At 52.1% G+C, this 19,717-nt stretch overlaps 1 protein-coding gene and 1 pseudogene across 1 annotated transcript; one reads left to right on the forward strand and one right to left on the reverse strand.

The window, feature by feature from the left end:
- The window catches only part of LOC131096410 (zinc finger protein 208-like), a 1,316,393-nt pseudogene that overhangs the window by 1,260,353 nt on the left and 36,323 nt on the right, over positions 1-19,717 (forward strand).
- On the reverse strand, positions 7,054-17,955 carry LOC131096319 (zinc finger and SCAN domain-containing protein 2-like). The gene is made up of 3 exons (XM_058044660.1): positions 17,908-17,955; positions 16,938-17,478; positions 7,054-7,601 (listed from the first exon to the last, which is right to left on the reverse strand). Exons 1-3 carry the CDS (start codon positions 17,953-17,955, stop codon positions 7,123-7,125), a joined length of 1,068 nt encoding a protein of 355 aa, XP_057900643.1. The 3' UTR covers positions 7,054-7,122.

Raw genomic sequence — 19,717 nt, forward strand, 5'->3', positions numbered from 1 at the left:
TTGCCTTGGTCTTACCTTCATCCCTCTTTACATACTCCTTCTGTGCTTCCCTTAGAAGATCCTCTAACCTCCTTTCTTGCCAACCATCAAGCTTTTCTAACTTTCTCCATATATCTGGCCAGGCATGAGTGACAAAATTTATCTTTAGTAAGATCTGTCTGGCCACCGTGCCAGGGTCAACCCCTGAATATTGCCTCATATTCCTTCTCAGTCTCTCTAGCCACTCTGTCATGGTTTCTTTCTTCCTTTGTTGCTCATTGAAAGCTTTATGAGCATTTTAATTATGGGGAGCTGCCTCTTTGATACCTCTTATAATCAATGTTCTATATTCCTCCATGTCTCGCCTGTCCCCAGCGCTGTTGTGGTCCCAGGTGGGGCACATTATGGGCACTTTCAGATCCCCAGGAGGTCCTTGCACATGCCCCCTTTCCCATATCCATATCCCAGCTGCCCGGATCATGTGCCTTACTTCTGGTGTGAATGGTCATTATTGATTGCATCTCTTCCCATGTATAAATATTGGGCCCCAGAAACCCGTCTAACTGTTCCACTAACCCAGTGAGGTCCTCTAGTAATCCTTTCAATTATTTCTTGAACATTCTCACTTCAGAAGAACTGAGAGTCACAACTGCAAATCTAATTCCTCCCTGCATCCCACACAGGGGTACTTCCCTCAGGGCATATATTCCTGCTGCTTGGTTCCCATCCCCTGATCTGCTTTCCTCTCATTGTGCCACCCTGTTTCTGGTGTTTTGACTAAGCCCATCAGGGGGTAGGGGAGGTGCATCTGCAGCTATTGGAGGTGGAGGGGGTAAGTGTTCTAATGGGTCCATTCTTTATTTTCTGATACCTTATGTGAAAGTCTATCCGAAAATCTTTCATTTTTGCCTCACAATTGTCATGAAGAGAAAAGACCACTGAAAGGTTAAAAACTGTTGAGCCAGTTGGGAAAGAAAATCTTATCCTTATTCAGTGTGTTCACAGGTGTTGTTTGCAGAACATGCCATGCTGAACTCGAAAGGGGGATGCTTCCCTTTCTGAACAATAGATCTGGACTTTCTCCCTACCTCCTGACCTGGCTGGTCTGAGCTCTGGGGTGGTTTCCCCCTCAAAGAGAAGACCCCTCTTGCCTGCCTTCAACCACCGTGACAGACAAACAGAGATGCGAATCCCCTCATCAAGGAACCAAGACAAGACAAGAAACCCCCTTGGCACCCCCTTCCAGAGACTGGGACTGAACACCTCGCCAGCTCAGGGGGGAGATGTGCACGAAGGGGGGAATACTGCCCAGAATAAACGCACCTGCGAGCATTCAGCCATGAAAACAATGGAATAAACACCCCTCCTTCTGTTCCTATTCTTTTTCCCTCCTTGGAAACCTTATTTCGGCCACCCTTCCCCCAGTGAAAAACGGTATATTTTGGGGTGCAATCTGACCGTGCTTTGAGATCTCCCCGCAACGTGCACCAGTGAGCTTCGACAGCTGGACCCCCGAAGGATGACGACTCGTTTCAGTAGCTATACCCTACCTGTCCTCCTTTCCTCCCTCTTCCCTGGTCTTACCCTTCTCTTCCCCAGATTCCCTCACCAACGCATATCAGCTGTGGTTATTTCAATAAAATTGCATTTTGTCGATTTGTTACTGCAAACCCCCTGTGCCTTGCTGGTTATTTTTTTTTGCACAAAAAATCATCCGTCACCCATTCACTCAGGCGGACCATGACACCTTTGAGGGTGAGGTCTCCCCCTCCCACAGCAGGAAGCGTAGTCACTCTCTTCCCGATTGAATGGTTTCTTAGCTCTTACATGGATGTTTAATGCCTGACACATCCACCCTTCATCTGACCTGTATCTCGGCCAGTATACATGATTGCTCCTAATTTCCCTTCTGGTCCATTCTACCATGCAATAGTGAATCACTTTGAGCTGATCCTTGTCTCTGGTATTTGGGTCATATTTCCATTGGGCTAGTTTCCTTCCCAGTGGGCCATCTGGGGGTATACCTATTGGTACCTCTTCAATTTCTACTCCTCCCCTTGGGGATTCTCTATTTGCACATAGTCCCATCCTGACTGGTGATCACAGGCCCTGCCCTGACAGAGCTCACCTTTCTAACCACAGGCCCTGCCCTGGACAGAGCCTGCCTCTCTCAGAAGGGAAAAGGAAAGCGGGGTGGGAAAAAAAGAAACAAGGAAAGGAGGAAAGAGAAGGAAAGGGAAGGGAGAGAAAAAAAGCAAAAATCTGTACTTCTATTTTGACAAGTAAAAACAAAAAAAACTTACGATCCAGGGGCTTCTGCATCAGCGGATTGGTCTCTGCCCTTCCTCTCCTCCTCGGTTCAATGCTCCGGTCTCACGGTAACACTCTGCTCCCTGTCCCGCCTGGCTCAGCTCGGTTATGGCCTGCCCCTGGCCCAATTCCCCTCAGCAGCTGCAGTCCCACCCCTGGCCTGACCTGGCTTAGCTTTGGTGGTTCCGCCTGCCTTGATTCGACTCAGCAGCTTCCATCCAACTTCTAACCCAACTTGGTTCAGCTTTCAGTGGTTTCTCCACCCCAATTCAACTTGGAGGCTCTGCCCGCCCCAGTTTGGCTCGGCAGCTGCGGTCCTGCCCCTGGCCTGACTCGGCTCATCCTCAGCGGCTCCACCTGCCCAGATTTGGCTCGGCTCAGCAGCCGGCCCAGCCTGACCTCCTCGGTTCGGCAGCTCCGCCCTGACACGACTTGGCTTGGTGGCCAGACTGCCCCGACCCCCTTGGCTTGGCAGCACACAAACTGCTGCACCAGCTCCTGGGTGATCCCCTGCAGCAAACCCCTTGGTGATCACCCTGCTTCCAGCCCGGCTTTGGCTGGCCCTGGAAATTACAGCACTGGCTGCACCCCAGAGGCTGCCCCCTCTCTGAGCACCGTGCGAGCCACAGTGTCACATGGAGCTTATAGGTGGCCATTGAATCTTAGTGTGTATTGTATAGGTGGCCTTTGAATCCTAGTAAAATATATGTATTGCATAAGTGGCCTTGCCCCAATCCTAGTTGTTCTAAATGGGCGGCAGCTGTGGCTAATGAAGATAACTGGGATAAAAGGGTGGGTTGGCCGGTCAGGGAGAGCCTTAGAGGAGCCCTGATGAAGAAGCAGAAACAACACTGCTGTGAAGAGCTGCTTGTGAGGAAACCACCCATAAGGTACCGGACTCTAGAAATATGGTAACAACAGAGCTCACTGGCTCCCGTGGTGTGTGCCGGCTGGGAATCCCGCTGTGGGTCCCCATCCTGGCACAAACACAGTTTCCCCAATGGGTGAACCCTGTTCACAAGTCCCCACAAACCCTTCAGTCTTACGTGTCCTCTCGGCCATGGGGTCCTTGTCTATGGGATACCCGCTTTCCTGCCCCCCATGCGTGCCACTGTTCCTTTTTCCTTTCTACCGTCCAATATCCTGATGCTTCAAGGGACCAGGATGGATCCAGTATATTACTAATATGAAGCTCACTTTCATATACTGGAATTACAGAGTCACAATCTGGCCAGAAATATTTATGTGAATGGTACCCACCGCTCTTCCCCTCTTTTCATTATCCAGTCTCCTGGTGTCTTTGGGCTTACAGCCTGCAACCACTGGTGGAACTGGGAGAGTCCGACAGACTACGCCCAATCTGTAGCGGGAGGCGTCCCTTTTGAAAACTCCTAAGGCCGCCAGGTGTATTTCCTGGACAAGTCCCCATTTGTGAGAAATGATGCTCACTTCCAAAAATTTAAAAGGATTATTAAAACCTTCTCAAAAAATACAACAGAAGACTGAATACAGAAAATATAACGGCACTGGAAGCAAAGGATTTTTTCCCACTATGTGCTTGTCCACACAATGGATGTTTCACCTTTTAACCCTTTAGCCCCTCTCAAATCTTGTTCATCAACTCTTTCTTCACTGTCCAGTGGTGGAGGTCACTTCCTTACATCTTGATTGACAGTCAGGTGTTGCCATAGTAACAAGCCAACCCTCCCAAATACCCCAACTACCAGGTAACCTTGTGATAACAACACAAGGGGGTGTAAAACATAACTGTAAATCTATAAAACTTGTCTTAACATATCCATAATATCTGCCTTTTAATTGTGAGACTCAACCATCGCATTACTCATCTATCACACAATTATATCAAAACTGCTTCCTGTTCCACCCTGACTGTCCCTGCAGAGGAACGGGGCATTTTTCATGCACTTCCACAAGGTCAGGCTACTCATTTCATGGTGAGTCTGAGATGGAAATGGCCATAATAAGAAGGAGAAAAGCAAAAGGAAATGGATTGGAAAATCTTAGAAAAAATTACCCTTCTTACAGGCAAGGTTCACCAAGTCATTCCCTGCATTTCTCCTTTTCAGATCCTTTCAGTCTTCTACTCTGGGAGATGCAGCTTGTTCTGCTGCTTATCATGAACCTATTGTTTTCATGCTCTTGATTTATACCAGCACAAGAGATGTACAATCATCTAAACTGAAAACAGAAAGAAACTGCCTCTGACAATCAATTTTCATGTTCTAGATCACTTTCCAGGTGTCTGTGGAGATGTGTGAATAATTATCACACAACTCTCCATTTCCGGCTGCAGCTTCTGGAGATTCTTTCTCTGAATTCAGTCAGGGTTGCATTCCCCAACAAGTCTTGGTACCACATCCTGTTTTCCAAGGTTGGAACAGTCACAATGAAAACCTCACCAACAGCACAACTCCCCAGTCCACCAGGAAAAGAAAGGACAAGTTGTCCAGTTCTCTAAACCTTTGTCTTGCTTTGCTGCAAGAATCCTGCTGCACGGACAGTGCTGAAAGCCAAGAGAAGCTGCAGTTGGGGACACATCTTGTGACAGGAGCTTGACCTCATTTCCTAGGAAAGGTTCTTGAAAAGAGCAGACAGGACTGTGGAGAAGATACCTGGAAAACTGAAACAGCTTTCCAGAAGTGCAATGAAAATGGAAAGAAACCATCTGAAATGTTTTCCTCTCTTTATTTCCATGTTCTCCTTTTCCATCGTGCACTACTTTCCCATCCACTTAATTCCAAATGGATCTCACCTCTAAGATCGATGACTTGGCGAGTTTTAGACACTCTAAAATACCATGACCTACACACAGTTTGCCTTCCCGTTTTTGTTGGAAAGCAATGCTGGAGTCATCAGTGCAGTGCTTGGGTCGGGCACGAATCCTGCAGGCAGGAATGTGCCCTGCCAGTGTGTGACCCTTAGCAGGGAAAATGCTCAGCAATCCTGCAGGCAGGGAATGTGCCCCGGCAGTGTGTGACCCTCAGCAGGGAAAATGCTCAGCAATCCTGCAGGCAGGGAATGTGCCCCAGTGGTGTGTGACCCTCAGCAGGGACAGTGCTCAGCAATCCTGCAGGCAGGGAATGTGCCCCAGCAGTGTGTGACCCTTAGCAGGGAAAATGCTCAGCAATCCTGCAGGCAGGGAATGTGCCCTGGCAGTGTGTCACCCTCAGCAGGGACAATGCTCAGCAGCGTTGCTGTGCTCGGTCTCCATGGAACCATGCCAGGAGCAGCTGCTGAGCTCAGAAGCCATCGCAGCCCCCGCCCTGCTCCAGAACCCCTTGGCAGGGTGGGCTCCTGCCCCGGCTCTGTGTGCCAGGAGCCGGCAGCACTGGGTGCAGGGAGCCCAGGGAGGGCACAGAAACGCTGGGTGAGAAATGCTGGGGCACAGCGAGATGGGCGAGTGCAGCCGGCCAGGGCAGAGGAGCAGCACGCCCAGGGGGCACAGCCTGCAGGACAGATGGCCAGGGGGAGAAAACAACAAACTTCTCAGGAGGGTGGAGAACAAACTTTTAGTTGCAAACTTCAGAGAATGAGGTACTTGGGAAATCTTAAACAGCATTGAATTACAGTAAATCACTTGACAAAGCACTGACTTCGCAAACTCTAACCTGTCCAACTTCAAGTTATCCAGATTTCGAGAAGAGGAAGTCAGGAGAAGAGAGAGAGGGAGAGAGAGATCCACAGTCAGTCTTGGGTCTCAGCTGCTGTGAGCTCCGGGGCCATGGGATGTGTCAGTGTCACACCCGTGTCACAGCCTGACCTGCTCTGGTCCCTCTCCCAGGTGGGGTTTTTGGGGTGCCAGGGGCTTGGCAGCCACTTTGGGGCTGGGCCAGAGGCTGCAGTGGCTGGGGTGGAGCAGTGACCACCCCACCTACACAGAACTCTCCCTGCCCCAAACACACACTGGAGATGTCTGGGGTCATCCAGCATTTCGCTGCTTTCCAGCACTGAGGCAACGGACTCTGGCTACAGCTCTGAGATCATGCCCAAGGCAACCACCCCTGGCAATGGGGCTCCAAGGAGCTGCTCTCAGGAAACCCCCAAGAGCTGGGGAGTGCCCCAAAACTGCCTCAGAAATGTGAGATACCTCCAAAATCTCTTCAGGAATGTGGATTATTCAAGAACTCATTCAGTAATGGGCTCCCCTTCCCTTCATCATCCCCAAAGATTGGCGGTCTCATGCCAGACCCCAGCCCACCTCCCCAATCCCAACCCCAACTCATCCCACCCCTGGTGGACATCATGACCACCTACCCAAGCCATATTTCCTCAATTCCCACCTCCCAAACCCCATCCCACCCATCCTGCCCCACCTAATGCCCATCGCAACCCTCCTGATTTGAAGCCCACTTTGCTCAATCCCCTTCCAACCCCATTCCACACCAAAGAGCTGTGGAATCCAGGAATTTTGGGGTGGGATTGAGTAGTTTTCAATGGCATTGAGGTGACAGATTGAACCCTCTTGTCTCTTTCAGTGCCAAGAAAGGGAAACAAGTACATCAAATACCCCCAAATTCTCCCAATTATCTCCCTGAATCCCAGATTGCCCTGAAACACAAGTAAAAAGTGAGGCTTTAGATGCCATTGATGAATTTATTGAGTTTTACCCCAATTTTGTCTGTTTTAAAGGGATGAAGATGAATCCAAAGAAAATTAGGGTCAAAACAAAAGAATGTCCAGCTGCCTTCCCAATGCAGATCACCAGGAATGTGGATGGCCAGGGCTCTGACCAACGTGGGTCCTCCCATGGGGGATGAAGCTGGAGCAGTGCATGAAGCTCCCCCTGCAGCTGGGGCATTCACAGGGCTGCCCTTACCGGTGCCTCTGTTGGTGTCGGGTAAAGAACGAGCGGTCTGAGAAGCTCTTCCCACACTGGGGACACTCGTAGGGCCTCTCCCCGGTGTGGATGCGCCGGTGGGTGACGAGGGTGGAGTTGTGCCTGAAGCCCATCCTGCAGTCGGGGCAGCAGAAGGGCGTCTCCTCGGTGTGAATGCGCTCATGTACGAGGAGGTGGGTGCTGGTGTGAAACCTCTTCTGACACTTGGGACACTCGTAGGGCCTCTCCCCGGTGTGGAACCTCTGGTGGACAACCAGGTCGGATCTGTGGCTGAAGTTCATCCCACATTCCAAGCACTTGTAGGGCCGTTCCCCAGTGTGGATCCTCTGGTGGCAGATCAGGTTGAATCTCTTCCTGAAGTTCTTCCCACACTCCAAGCACTCATAGGGCCTCTCTCTGTCATGAAGTTGCTCATGGGCCACCAGCTCTGAGCTCTGGCTAAAGCTCTGTCCACCTTCCTGGTTCAGGGTGGGTCTTTCCTCCTCAGAGCACCCTGGGCTGGGTTTGCAGCCCCTCCTTGTGCGGGATTGCCGGGACTTTTCCTCCCCATTGGGTTCCTGCACTGTGGAGTCACTCAAAACAGCCTCTTCCACGAGGTTCTGCTGCGGGGATTTGTCCTCCCTGCTCTCCATCCTCAGCTCCTTCCCTGGGGAAAGAAGGACAAGGAGAGGATGGGATTTGCCTCCGTGCCACCCGAAAGGGGAAGGAGATCCCCCCAGTGCATGCCCAGCAGGACGGGCTTGGCAGCAGGGTTGTCCTGCAGCCGGGGGCTGTGCTGGGCTGGGGGATGGAGCAGGAGAGAGGGGGAAAGGGGCACTGACTTCCTCCTCACCTGCCTGGGTGTCCTGGGGCATCTTCCTCTTCCTTGTAGCCTTCTCCTCCTCCATTCAGCCAAGGTTTGGGAATGGGAAATCCTGGTTTGGGGAAAAACAAGGTGTGAATGCCTTGGGTTGGAGATTCCTCCCACCCAAGTCCATCACTAGAAGTCATCTGGTGTCCATAAAATCCTTCAAAAATCAAGAGTGAATCAAAAAAAGCCACCAGGATTTTCTCATTTCCAGTCTCTGGGGTTCTGGTGGTCCCCTGTCTCAGGGCTGTTGGAGATCCCATGGGCACTGGGGATCTCCCATCTCCAGGGTCCTGCTTAGGGATGCTGGGGGGTTTTGGGGTTCCCTTCTCCAGCCTCACCCCAGTCCTGTCACTAGGGGCTCTCCCCTCTTCCCACCACCCTCTCCTGGTTTAGGGCAAATTTGGGAGAAAATCTCCAAAAGCGTTTCCTCTAGAAAGCAGATGCAAGCGGCCCCTCCTCCAACCAGATCGAGAAAATATTTCCATGGAGAAAAGGGGGAAAAACCGGTTTATTTAACAGGCAAAGCATTCACCAGCACAAAAAATGAACAATATTAAAAAATAAAACCTCTTGCCGCTCCAAAAGAGATGACAAACTCAGAAAGTCCCTCCATGGGCTGTAGCTCGGCTCACTCAGTCTCTTATCAGTCTGTTAACGGCCCCTCCAGCACTGGAACTGCAGCAGCCCAGGCTCAGCCTGGTGGGCCACAGGTGTGAGGTGCCGGTGGTGTTCTGGGTGTTCAGTCCAGAGCAGCTTTAAACAGCTCCAAAGAAAAAGAAAAACCACAGTTGGGGGAACTTCTCTGCCTCAGTGAGCTAAAACTAACTAAAAGCAAAGGAGAGCTCTGTCCTGCTGTCTGTCCAACTGCAGACAACTGATACCTTAGGTTTTAAATTTTTCCATTCTGTTTTGATGTGCAGCTTTTAGCTTTATGTTAAATTTTACTGGGATCTTTTCACAGGGTGGTGAAGACAAAACAATCCTGTTCTAGCTGGAGACTCAAGGACAATCTCTTAAAACTTCAGGCCCAAAGCATAAACAACGTGAAAAGAGGACAGTAGGCATGCAAGCAAGGAAGATGCAACTTCATAATTTGAAACTATTAATTGAGCAGTTAACTTCTATATACAAATGGACTAAAACTTGTTTAAATGTGAGATCTCATGAGCAAGCCCTCTTTTGCTCCCATCTTGGAGCCATCCAGGCAGAGCCACACCTGTGGCTCCTCTGCTGCCAGGGTGTGGCCTTTGAAGGCACTTCAATAAAAATCAACTTTATTCCTCTTAACTCCGTCTGGCCACTGTTCCAGCTCCTTAAGTCATTACAACAGTCCAGGAGCCGGAATGTGGAGGAGTGAGTGCAGTGTATGAAAACAAACTGCAGCTTCTTCCTCCTCCCCTTCGCTCTCAGAACCAGCCTTAAAGGTGCAGAACTCATTTCTGGACTAAACGGACCGATGGGGTACGAGCATCATGAAGTCACCCCAGGACACCCCTGTCAGGGTCAGGGGGTCCCGTCCCCGCCTCATCTCCGGGCTGCTGGGGGTTCCCCAGCTCCGGTATCGCCCCTTCCCCTCTCCCCGCCCCGGGGGTCCCCCGTTCCACAGCCCCGGCTCTCACGGGGATCCCCAAAACCAATGTCCCGCCCCGTCGGTACCGGGCCATCCCCACGTGGACCCTCGGGATCATCCCGAGGGGCGATCGCGGCTCCTCTGCCCCCGAAAAAGCTCCTCTTAGGGAGCCCGGGGATACCCGGGGCTCGAGTCCGGGATCTGCCGGCTCCGAACACTCTCCAAAAAATCCTCCTGGAGACCCCTGGCTGGAGCCGGGGCGAGCTCGGCCTCCGCCCTCCCCTGCGGCTCGGGGCTGGGGGCGATGCTCCCGGGGCAGGGGGTGCTGCAGGCTCGGCGTGCGGGCGCTGCGAGCGCCGCGATTCTCCCGCTCCCGCTCCTGCTCCTGCTCCTCCTCTCCCTCCTCTTCCTCCCGCATTTCCGCGGGGCAGCCCGGACCCCCCTTTCCCACCGCTCTGCCCCGCGGCCCCGCAGCACCGGCTGCTGGCTGGGGGAGCCCCCGATCGGCCCCAGGGCTGGGCAGGGGCTCGGGGACCCCCCCGGGGCGGATCCGTCCCCCGGCCCGAGCCCCAAATTCCGCTCCGGGGCCGCCGGGCTCTGCGGGCCCGCCTGGCAACCGGTGAGTCATCGGCGAGAAATGCTCTGGTTGGCTGGAAATTGGTTAGCGCCTCTTCTGATTGGCTGGAATTTTGAAAGGCGCTGCGCCCTGCGGGTGTCCCCGAGAGCTGCGGAGTCCGGGTTGGGGCTTTTTCCTCTTCCTTTCGCTCTGAGAACATTTCTGATTTCTTTCTCTCCCTCGCTCCTTTCCATTTCTTGTTCAGTACAATCCGAGTTCGAGCAGATCGACAGGTTGCGTTCTCACGGTGTCATTTGCACCTTCACTCAGGCGTGAGAACGTCGGAGAGCCCCCCAGCCCCGAGCACCCTCAGCGGTGAGAGGGACACAGAGCCCCTGGTCCCCAGCCCTGCACAGGCATTGCCTGAGGCCAGAGGGATGAAGACCCCCCGAGCATCCCCCAGAGGGAGGGGACAGAGACCCCCGAGCATCCCCTGGGCTGAGAGGGACAGAGACTGCCCCGAGCACCCCTGGTACAAGGTGAGAGGGAGGGAGACCCCCCAGGCATTCCCTGGGGTGAGAATGATGGAGACCCTCTGGGGAATGGCCTGGGGTGAAAAGAACAAACGCCTGGGGAATGGCCTGGGGTGACAGGGACAGGGACCCTCCCCAGCCCCTTCCAAGCATCCCCCAGGGTGAGAGGCACAGAGCGTCCCCTGGGCACCGGACAAAATAAACTTTGCAGAAATCAAACTTAACTCTGCATAAAATACTTCAATGAATATTTGCTTTTCCCACAAGTCACGTAATGAAAACGCAAACAAATCCCAAAATTTTATAAACTGACAATAGAAGCTGTTTTGTGGCAAATCTAAATTCTATTGGTCCTGCACAGCTCCAGCTCAGCTGCTGGCAGGTTCCAATAAAAGAAAAGTGGAAATTAGGCCCAATACAGAATATGAAAAGGAAGGGGAAGCTCTGTGTAGCTGTCGCAAATGTGACAGGGACAAAGAGAAAAATTATTCTAACATTTGACAAAGTCGCCCAGCCTGTGAAAAAGCGTGACAGGGACCGAGACCTCCCCTGGAGGGGGCAAAGTGTGACATTGTCCCCTGTGTGTGTGGCCTTCGCAGGGTGGGGGTTTTACACCTGAGCCAGTTTGGGTAAGGGGGGTGGTGTTCACCCACCCAAGCAGGGATTACCCCACTGTTTCAGGTTGCAATGCAAGATGTAACCAAATGCATGTTTTCAATCACCATCTTCATCAACTGCTATAAACAGGTGGGGTAGTGTTCTTTATGGCTTCCATGACTCATCCCTGATAATGCTCTCCAGGTGAGATACGTTCTGCTAATGGGCCATTGAGTGTCACTGCAGGACTGATAAAATTCCATCCTCCCATTGTGGGATGCTCCGCCCAGGGGGAGGATCCAAGCATTCCTACATGGATATAGGCTGAGGCTTTCAACATCAGGAGCAGCTCGCCTACTGGATTCCCAGAGGACAATAGCTCTATAGCCAACATTGGACCTTCAGAGGAGGACCAGACCCTTCTACAGGATCACTCCTTCGACAGAATCACGTTGATCACTCCAACAGGACTGCAGCCACCATTTAATAAGACTGCTTCCACCACCCTGCCCAGCAGGGTGTCAGGTTATATCCTGACTCTGTCAGTTTAAGGCAGTGTTTCTGTATCATTGCCTTGATCCTTATTTTGTTATTGAATTGGAATTCGTGCCCGACCCAAGCGCTGCACTTGTGGCTCCAGCATTGCTTTCCAACAAAAACAGGGGAAGGCAAACCTCGTGCAGCTCATGGTATTTTAGAGTGTCTAAAACTCGCTAAGTCATTGATCTTAGAGGTGAGATGCATTTAGAACTCATGGCATGGAGAAGTAGTGCAAGATGGAAAAGGGGAAAACAGAAATAAACTGAGGAAAACATTTCAGATGATTTCTTTCTATTTTCATTTCACTTCTGGAAAGCTGTTTCAGTTTTCCAGGAATCTTCTCCATAGTCCTGTCTGCCCTTTTCAAAAACATTTCCTGGAGAATGAGGTCGAGCTCCTGTCACAAGATGTGCCACCAACTGCGGCTTCTCTTGGCTTTCCACACTGTGCCTGCAGCAGGACTATTGCAGCAAAGCAGGACAAAGGTTTGGAGAACTTGACAACTTGTCCTTTCTTTTCCTGGTGGACTGGGGAGTTGTGCTATGGGTAAGGTTTTCATTGTTCCTGTTCCAGGCTAAGAAAATAGGAGGTGGTACAAAGAATTGTTAGGGAATACAAGCCTGGCTGAATGCAGAGAAAGAATCTGCAGAGCCTGCAGCCACAAGTGGAGAGTGTTGTGATGATCATTCCAACCTGTCACTGGACATCTTGAAAATTATCTGGAATGTGAAAATGCTCTGACAGAGGGAGTTTGTTTCTGAATTCAGTGTGGATGATTCCACATCTGATGCCTTGGTGCATAAATCAAGAGCACAATCAGTTCATGATAAGCACCAGAACAAGATGGACCTGTCAGAACAGCCAACTGAAACAATCTGAAAAGGAGAAATGCAGAGAATGACTTGGTGAATTTTGCCTGGAAGAAAGGGGAATTTTTTCTAATAATTATTAATACATTTTGGCTTTTGGTTTTCTTAGCAAGGCCATTTGCATCCCAGATTCGCCATGAAGTGAGAAGCCTGAGCTTGTGGAAGTGCCTGAAAGATGCCCTGTTCCTCTGCAGGGACATTCAGGCTTGAACAGGAGCCGGAGCCCTCTCTGGGGCAGCCTCCTCCGAGCTGGAAATTGTGCCATGCTGGGAGAGGAGGAGGAGGGGGAGAAGGCTGGCGCTGTGTGGCAGGAGCAGGAGGTTTAGGCCGCAGGACATTCCGTCTGCGCCGCTGCCCCGCAATGGGCGGCCGTGCCCGGGGCTCTGGGCCTGGCCCCGTGTGCGCTGAGCTCCCTGGGCTGGGCTCAGGTTCCCGCTGGGACTGGGCAGAGCCTGGGCTCAAACTGGGGGCAGCAGCAGTGCAAAACACCTCTGGGCATCTCCGCTTCCTGCTGCTGGGAAGGAGAAATGAAGCGAGTTGAGAAGTTCTGATTTCTGTTTCTCCTGATGGATTTTTAAATTTAATTCCACATTATGGAGGCAAATTCTGTGACAGCCTCTGTCAGTTTATTCTATTTCAACAACGCCAGCAACCGGGCTGTGTTTGAGTTCTGCAAATGTGGCCTGTGTGGCTTTAATTCCCTTCATCTTAGTGTTCAGGGGCTGGTGGGCATTCCAGTATCTGATGATCTTTATGCCTGTGACAAAAATACTGACTTCACTGTCATGAAAGCACCGTGGGTAGAACCAACTGAAAGAGGCACTTGCATTTTTATGGATAAAGTTCAAGTGGCAAGCAGAAGAGGGCCAAGAGCAGCCATGATCCCAAATTCCCAAGGCAAAGGCACCAGCAGCCTCCTCCTGTCACCTCATGGTGAGTCAAAGAGCGCTGAAAACAGTGCTGGAACCCGATCCTTTCTTCCTCTGAGGGCTGGCTCAGGGCAGCACAGGCGGGCCCTGAGCAGTCAGGGCTGTGTGTGGGTGCTGGCTGCTCTGCTCCAGAATTGAGCTGGAAAAAGCCCTTGGGAGCCGAGGCAGGAGCAGGCGGGAAGGGGCCGGCGCTGCTGCTGCTCCTGGCCGGGAGCCCCGGCTGGGCCAGGCCGGCGCCCCCTGCGCTGCGGCTGCTGCTGCTGCCAGAGCCGGGCGGGACTCGGGGACAGGGACCGGACACGGGGGGACAGCAAAGGCCTGGCGGCTGCAGGGATGGTGGTGCTGGGGCCGGGGCCAGCACAGAGCTTCAGCCCGCAGTTAACCCTGAGGGAAACGCCGGGGAAAGGCTCCCTTTCAGCCTTTCTGCACTTGTGGCTGTGAAGGGACTGAAATGAAAGCAGAACAAGTAGGGCCCAACCTGTTCTCCTGCCTTGGGTGGAGCCCCAAGCCTGAGGCTGAGAGGGGCTGTGAGGGGCTGTGAGGGGCCATCAGTCATGAGGTGTCATGAAGGGCCTTGAGAGGCCATGAGGGGCAATGGGGAACTCGGAGATGTCTTAAGGCCCTGTGAGGGGCTGTGGGAGCCCAGGCCCCTCATGGAACCAAGGGTCCATCATGTCCCAACAGGGCCTTGTGTAACCAAATGGACCATGGTGACACTATGGAGCCTCATGGTATCACAGGTCCATTGTTACACAGCAGCCACAGCAGGAATGCAGAACCAAGGAGATCATTGTGACACTGCACAACTGTGCAAACCTGTGAGCCTACCAGGGAAAAGCCAGCAGAAATGCCCTGGAGAGACACACTGTAGGCTCTGGGCATTCCTCACAACTCAGGGCGAGGAAAGAGGCTTCCCCATGGTGCTCTGCAGCACTATGTTAATTTGTCCCAGTTCTGTACTCTCCCTTGGCCTTCTCTACCCCTTTAACTCTTATATGTTCATGTTCTGGTGAGTTCTCCCTTCCCTATTTTCCCACTGGTGTGTAACCCTGCCCATCCACACTGGCATTTACTATTGGTCCCTTCCATGTGTACCGCCCCTGAACCCTCAGAGCATTGGATCCCCAGTGCTCTACTCTGCACCCTCTTTCCCTGTATTTGTACCCTGGACTCTCCTTTGTTTTTGTCTTTGGCCCCTGGACACATTCAGCATTTCTCTGTGTGTGTGTGTGTGTGTGTGTCTGTGTGTGTGTCTGTGTGTTTGTGTGTGTGTGTGTGTGTGTGTGTGTGTGTGTGTTTGTCTGTGTCTGTGTCTATGTGCTGGTGCTCTCGTGGTTCCTACCCATTGGCACAAGAAATTCTGGGGGAAGATTGTGTGCAGACCACCTCAGACTGTAACAAAAACTCCCTTTTTTCATTTACTTTGTGGTGGGAATGAACCATTCTGTCTAATAATGACAAGAAAAAATCAGAGCTGTATTTATATAAACTTATCTGGTATTCAATCTTTAACCCTGGGGGGAAAATTGCATTAAAGTTCAATTCCACGTGTCTAATCTTTAACACCTTTGACAAAGTCTGGAGGTGGGATTGGATGCAACTGCTCCCAGTCTCCTCTCTTAGAAGGAATTTTAGAAGTCTAGGGGCCCTGCAGGGGTTTGAGGATCCATGGTGCCTGCAGTATGTAATTTCTCCATCTCATGTCTCAGCAGGAGTTTCTCCAAAAAAAAAATAAAGGTTTTGCCTGAAGCTCCCACTGTGCCCATGACAGGAACCCCTGTGAGTTTCTGGGACACCCCAGCTCTTTGGCAGCCTGGAGACTCCTGGGATGTCACTGTGGAGCCCCCGTGAGTGCCTGTGACAGATCGATGCCTTTGCATCACAAGGTCCCCTGGGATGTCACCATGGAATGGCTGTGACTGCCTCTGACCACAAGGCTCTTTACCATCCCAAGAAAGCCCAGGGAGGTCTCCATGGAGCCCCTGTCTGTGCCTGTGACATTCCAGCTCTGGAAGAGCCTGGAGACTCTTGGAAAGTCCCCACGGAACCCCTCAGAGGGCCTGTGACAAATGTGATCCTTAGCAGGCAACCATCACCAGGACCCTGTTGTTATGGTCAGTTTCCATGGCAACCATCCCCAGCCCCCTGTTGCTATGATCAGTTTCCATGGCAACCATCCTCAGCCCCCTGTTGCTATGATCAGTTTCCGTGGCAACCATCCCCAGCCCCCTGTTGCTATGGTCAGTCCCTTGGCAGCTCCATGGAGACCCCATGCCGGGGTGGTTGCCATGGACACCAGCTCAGGCCTGCAGCCAGAGCCCGTTGCCATGGCAACCATTGGCAGCCCCATCCCCAGGCTCATGGGATCCCAGAACCACAGAATTGGCTGAGCTGGGAGGGACCCTTCAGGATCCTCCAGTCCAGCTGCTGGCCCTGCCCAGGACACCCCAACAATGCCAGCCTGGGCCTGGCAGCGCTGTCCAAATGCTGCTGGAGCTCAGAGAGCCCTGGAGCTGGGACCCTTCCCTGGGGAGCCTGGGCAGAGCCCCAGCAGCCTCTGGGCAAAACCCTTTTCCTGACATCCTGAGCCTGCCCCGACTCAGCTGCAGCTGTTCCCTCCACTCCTGTCCCTGGGCACCAGAGGGAAGAGGTTCCCACAGCCCCAGCCAGGGACCCGCTCCCAAGGCTGTTGCCACGGCCACCAGGGCTGGCACCAGCTGGGATGCTCGGTTTCCAGGGGCCGGTGTTCAGGAATGGGATTCCAAAATTTCTTGCTCTTGCTAAAACCGCGCTGCCCTCGCTGCCCTCCCGCCTCCCATGGAAAGCACAAAAGGCAAAGATCCTAAGCTGGGATAAAAACCATTTATTTGGAACAGCAATGAGATAAGGAACAAACAGGAACAAAAGCAACATTGATAACAGAAGGGATAAGTAAAACTATTTGCAGAGAAAACTAAAACATCAACAATTGGCTCTTCACGGCAATGTATTTCCTCCTGTCTGCAAAGGACACCCTTCTCCCTGGGGTGAGAAAGAGTCTCTTTCCTGCCCCTGGCAATGACCTGAGGTAGGAGTGAATGTAATGACAGGGCCATGGCATCCCTCATGTTCTTCCATCCCACATCATGTCATTGGCAGGGGAAGGAAAAGGGACAGGTGTCTTCCTAGCATGGATCACAGGGAACATGGATCACCAGGGCTCTTTCCAATATGGGTCCTCCAATGTGGGATGAAGGTGGAGCTGGGCATGAAGCTCTTCTGCTGTTGGGGCACTGACAGAACATCCCTTACCGGTGCTTCCATTGGTGACTGGTCAAGTCAGAGCTCTGGGTGAAACTCTTCCCACACTGCGGACACTCGAAGGGCCTCTTCCCTGTGTGGATGCGCCGGTGGATGATGAGGGTGAACTTATGCTTGAAGCCCTTCCCACAGTCAGGGCAGCGGAAGGGCCTCCCCTCTGTGTGAATCCGCTCATGGAGACGGAGATTTGAGCTGGTCTGAAACCTCTTCGCACATGTTGGGCACTCGTAGGGCCTCTCCCCAGTGTGGATGCGCTGGTGGATGATGAGGTGGGACTTGAGCTTGAAGCCCTTCCCACACTCAGGGCAGCAGAAAGGCCTCTCCCCAGTGAGAATGAGCTGGTGCCTGAGGAGATCGGAGATGGTCCGAAAGCTCTTCTGGCACTCGGGACACTCATAGGGCCTCTCCCCGGTGTGGATGCATTGGTGGGTCACAAGGGTGGACCTGTAACTGAAGCCCTTCCCACATTCCCCACACTCGTAGGCCCATTCCCCGGTGTGGATCATCTGGTGGCTGATCAGGGTGCTGCTCTGCCTGATGCTCTTCCCACAGTCTGAGCACTTGTGGGGATTCTCCCCATCATGAAGCTGCTCACGAACCACCAGCTCTGTGCTCTGGCTGAAGCTCTGTTAACCTTCCTGACTCAGGGTGTGTCTTTCCTCCTCAGCATACCCTAGGCTGGGTTTTGAGCCCCTCTTCCTGTGGAATCTCTGGGGATTATCCTCCCCATTGAATTCCTGTGTCATGGAGCTGCTCAAAATGGCCTCCTCCTCCAGGTTCTGCCATGGGGATTTGTCCTCCCTGGTCTCCATCCTCAGCTCCTTCTCTGGGGGAGGAAGGACAAGGAGAGGATGGGATTTGCCTCCACGCCAGAGGGAAGGGGAAGGAGATTCCCCCAGTGCATCCCCGGAAGGACAACGTTGGCAGCAGTGTTGTCCTGCAGCTGGGGGCTGTGCTGGGCTGGGAGACGGAGCAGGAGAGAGGGGGAAACAGGCACTGACTTCCTCCTCACCTGCCTGGGTGTCCTGGGGCGTCTTCCTCTTCCTTGCAGTCTCTCCCTCCATCTGGCTAAATTTTAGGAATGGGAAATTCTGTTTTGGGAGGAAAACAAGAAATGAGCACACTAAATTTTGTACCGGATTGAAGGCAAACCAGGGGGAGAGTCTGAGTCAGAATTCCAATTCCAAAACAAAATTAGGATCAAGGCAATGATACAGAAACACTGCCTTAAACTGACAGAGTCAGGATATAACCTGACACCATGTTGGTCAGGGTGGTGGCTGCAGTCCTGTTGGAGGGATGAACGTGATTCTCTCCAAGAAGTGATGCTGTAGAAGGGTCTGGTCTTCCTCTGAAGGTCCACTGGTGGTTACGGAGCTCTTGTCCTCTGGGAATCCAGTAGGCAAGGTGCTGCTGGTGTTGCCAGCCTCAGCTTATATCCAGGTAGGAATTCTTGGATCCTCCCCCTGGAGGGCGGAGCATCCCACAATGGGAGGATGGAATTTTATCAGTCCTGCAGCGACACACAATGGCCCATTCACAGGAGATATCTCCCCTGCAGGGCGTTATCAGGGGTGAGTCATGGAAGAGGTAAAAAACACTGCCCCACCTGGTTATAGCAGTTGATTAAGATGGGGATTGAAAACATGCATTTGGTTACATCTTGCATTGCAACCTGAAACAGTGGGGTAATCCCTGCTCAGGGAGTGAACACCACCTCCCTTACCCAAACTGGCTCAGGTGTAAAACCTCCACCCCAGGAAGGGCCCACCCACAGGGGACAATATCACACTTGGCCCGGCCCCAGGTGAGGTCTCTGTCCCTTGTCACTCCCTTACTCTCCCTACTTTTCTCTTTCTTTCCAACTCTCTCTCTACCTCACATTTACCGTTCAATAAAATCCACCTTGGATTTGGTCTTGTTAGTATCGTAATTGGGGCAGAGGAATCTCTCCAACAATTTTCTTAAGCAGATTGCGACATTATTTTGCCATGGTGGGTTCAGGGCACTGTTGTCTGACCCAAGTGCCTTTGACAACAGCACGGTTCCCTCCTCTGAGGAGGTTATGGTTGTCTCTGGAGGAACTCTTGGAAACTTGGACACAGCTTCCTCTGAGCACCTTATGGGAGAACTGATGAGGAAAATGGCTGTTAGAAGGGGCCAGTGAAAAAGAAAATATTTTGTTGTCCTTCCTTGAAAAGTTTGTTAAAATCACTGGAGAAAAGGGAGCAAATGTTACCAGCGAGACTGACAAGGTTCATTCACCCCATGGTGAGGAACACAAGGCTGCTAAAAGTCCAACAAAAAGCGCAATTCAAGTAGCTAAATTCCCAAATAACTCTGGAATTCACAGGCTTGGGTTCTTTGCCAAATGTGAGCATCATTATTCTCTTCATCCCTGTCACCTTTGTGACAGCTACACAGAGTTTCCCCTTCCTTTAAATAATCTGTATTGGGCCTAATTTCCACTTTTCTTTTATTGGAACCTACCAGCAGCTGAGCTGGAGCTGTGCAGGTACCAATGAAACTTGGAATTGCCAGAGAATTTCTTCTATTGTCAGTTTATTCCTGTTTGGGATTTGTTTGCATTTCCATCACATGTGACTCTCGGGAAAATCAAATATTCATCAAAGTATTTTATGTAGGATTAAGTTTGATTTATGCCTAGTTTATTTTGTCCAGTGCCCTGGGGATGCTCAAGGGGTCTCTGTGCCTCTTGCCCTGGGGGACGCTCAGGAGGAATTTGTTGCGATTGTCCCTGTCCCTGTCACCCTAGCCCTGCTGTGACCCCCACCCAAACCTCATCGGGGTCAGAGGGACGGAGAC

This window comes from Melospiza georgiana, unplaced genomic scaffold (assembly GCF_028018845.1).
Source record: "Melospiza georgiana isolate bMelGeo1 unplaced genomic scaffold, bMelGeo1.pri scaffold_29, whole genome shotgun sequence".
Classification (NCBI taxonomy): Eukaryota; Metazoa; Chordata; class Aves; order Passeriformes; family Passerellidae; genus Melospiza; species Melospiza georgiana.

What these genes read in the sequence shown, in the direction of transcription:
- LOC131096319 (XM_058044660.1), bottom strand. Translation starts at nt 17,955, where the DNA reads ATGGAGGGAGAGACTGCAAGGAAGAGGAAGACGCCCCAGGACACCCAG. An exon ending in AGACGCCCCAGGACACCCAG is followed by an intron (nt 17,479 to 17,907) that starts GCAGGTGAGGAG and finishes GTTCGTGAGCAG; the next exon opens with CTTCATGATGGGGAGAATCC. An exon ending in GCCCTTCGAGTGTCCGCAGT is followed by an intron (nt 7,602 to 16,937) that starts GTGGGAAGAGTT and finishes TGAACCAGGAAG; the next exon opens with GTGGACAGAGCTTTAGCCAG.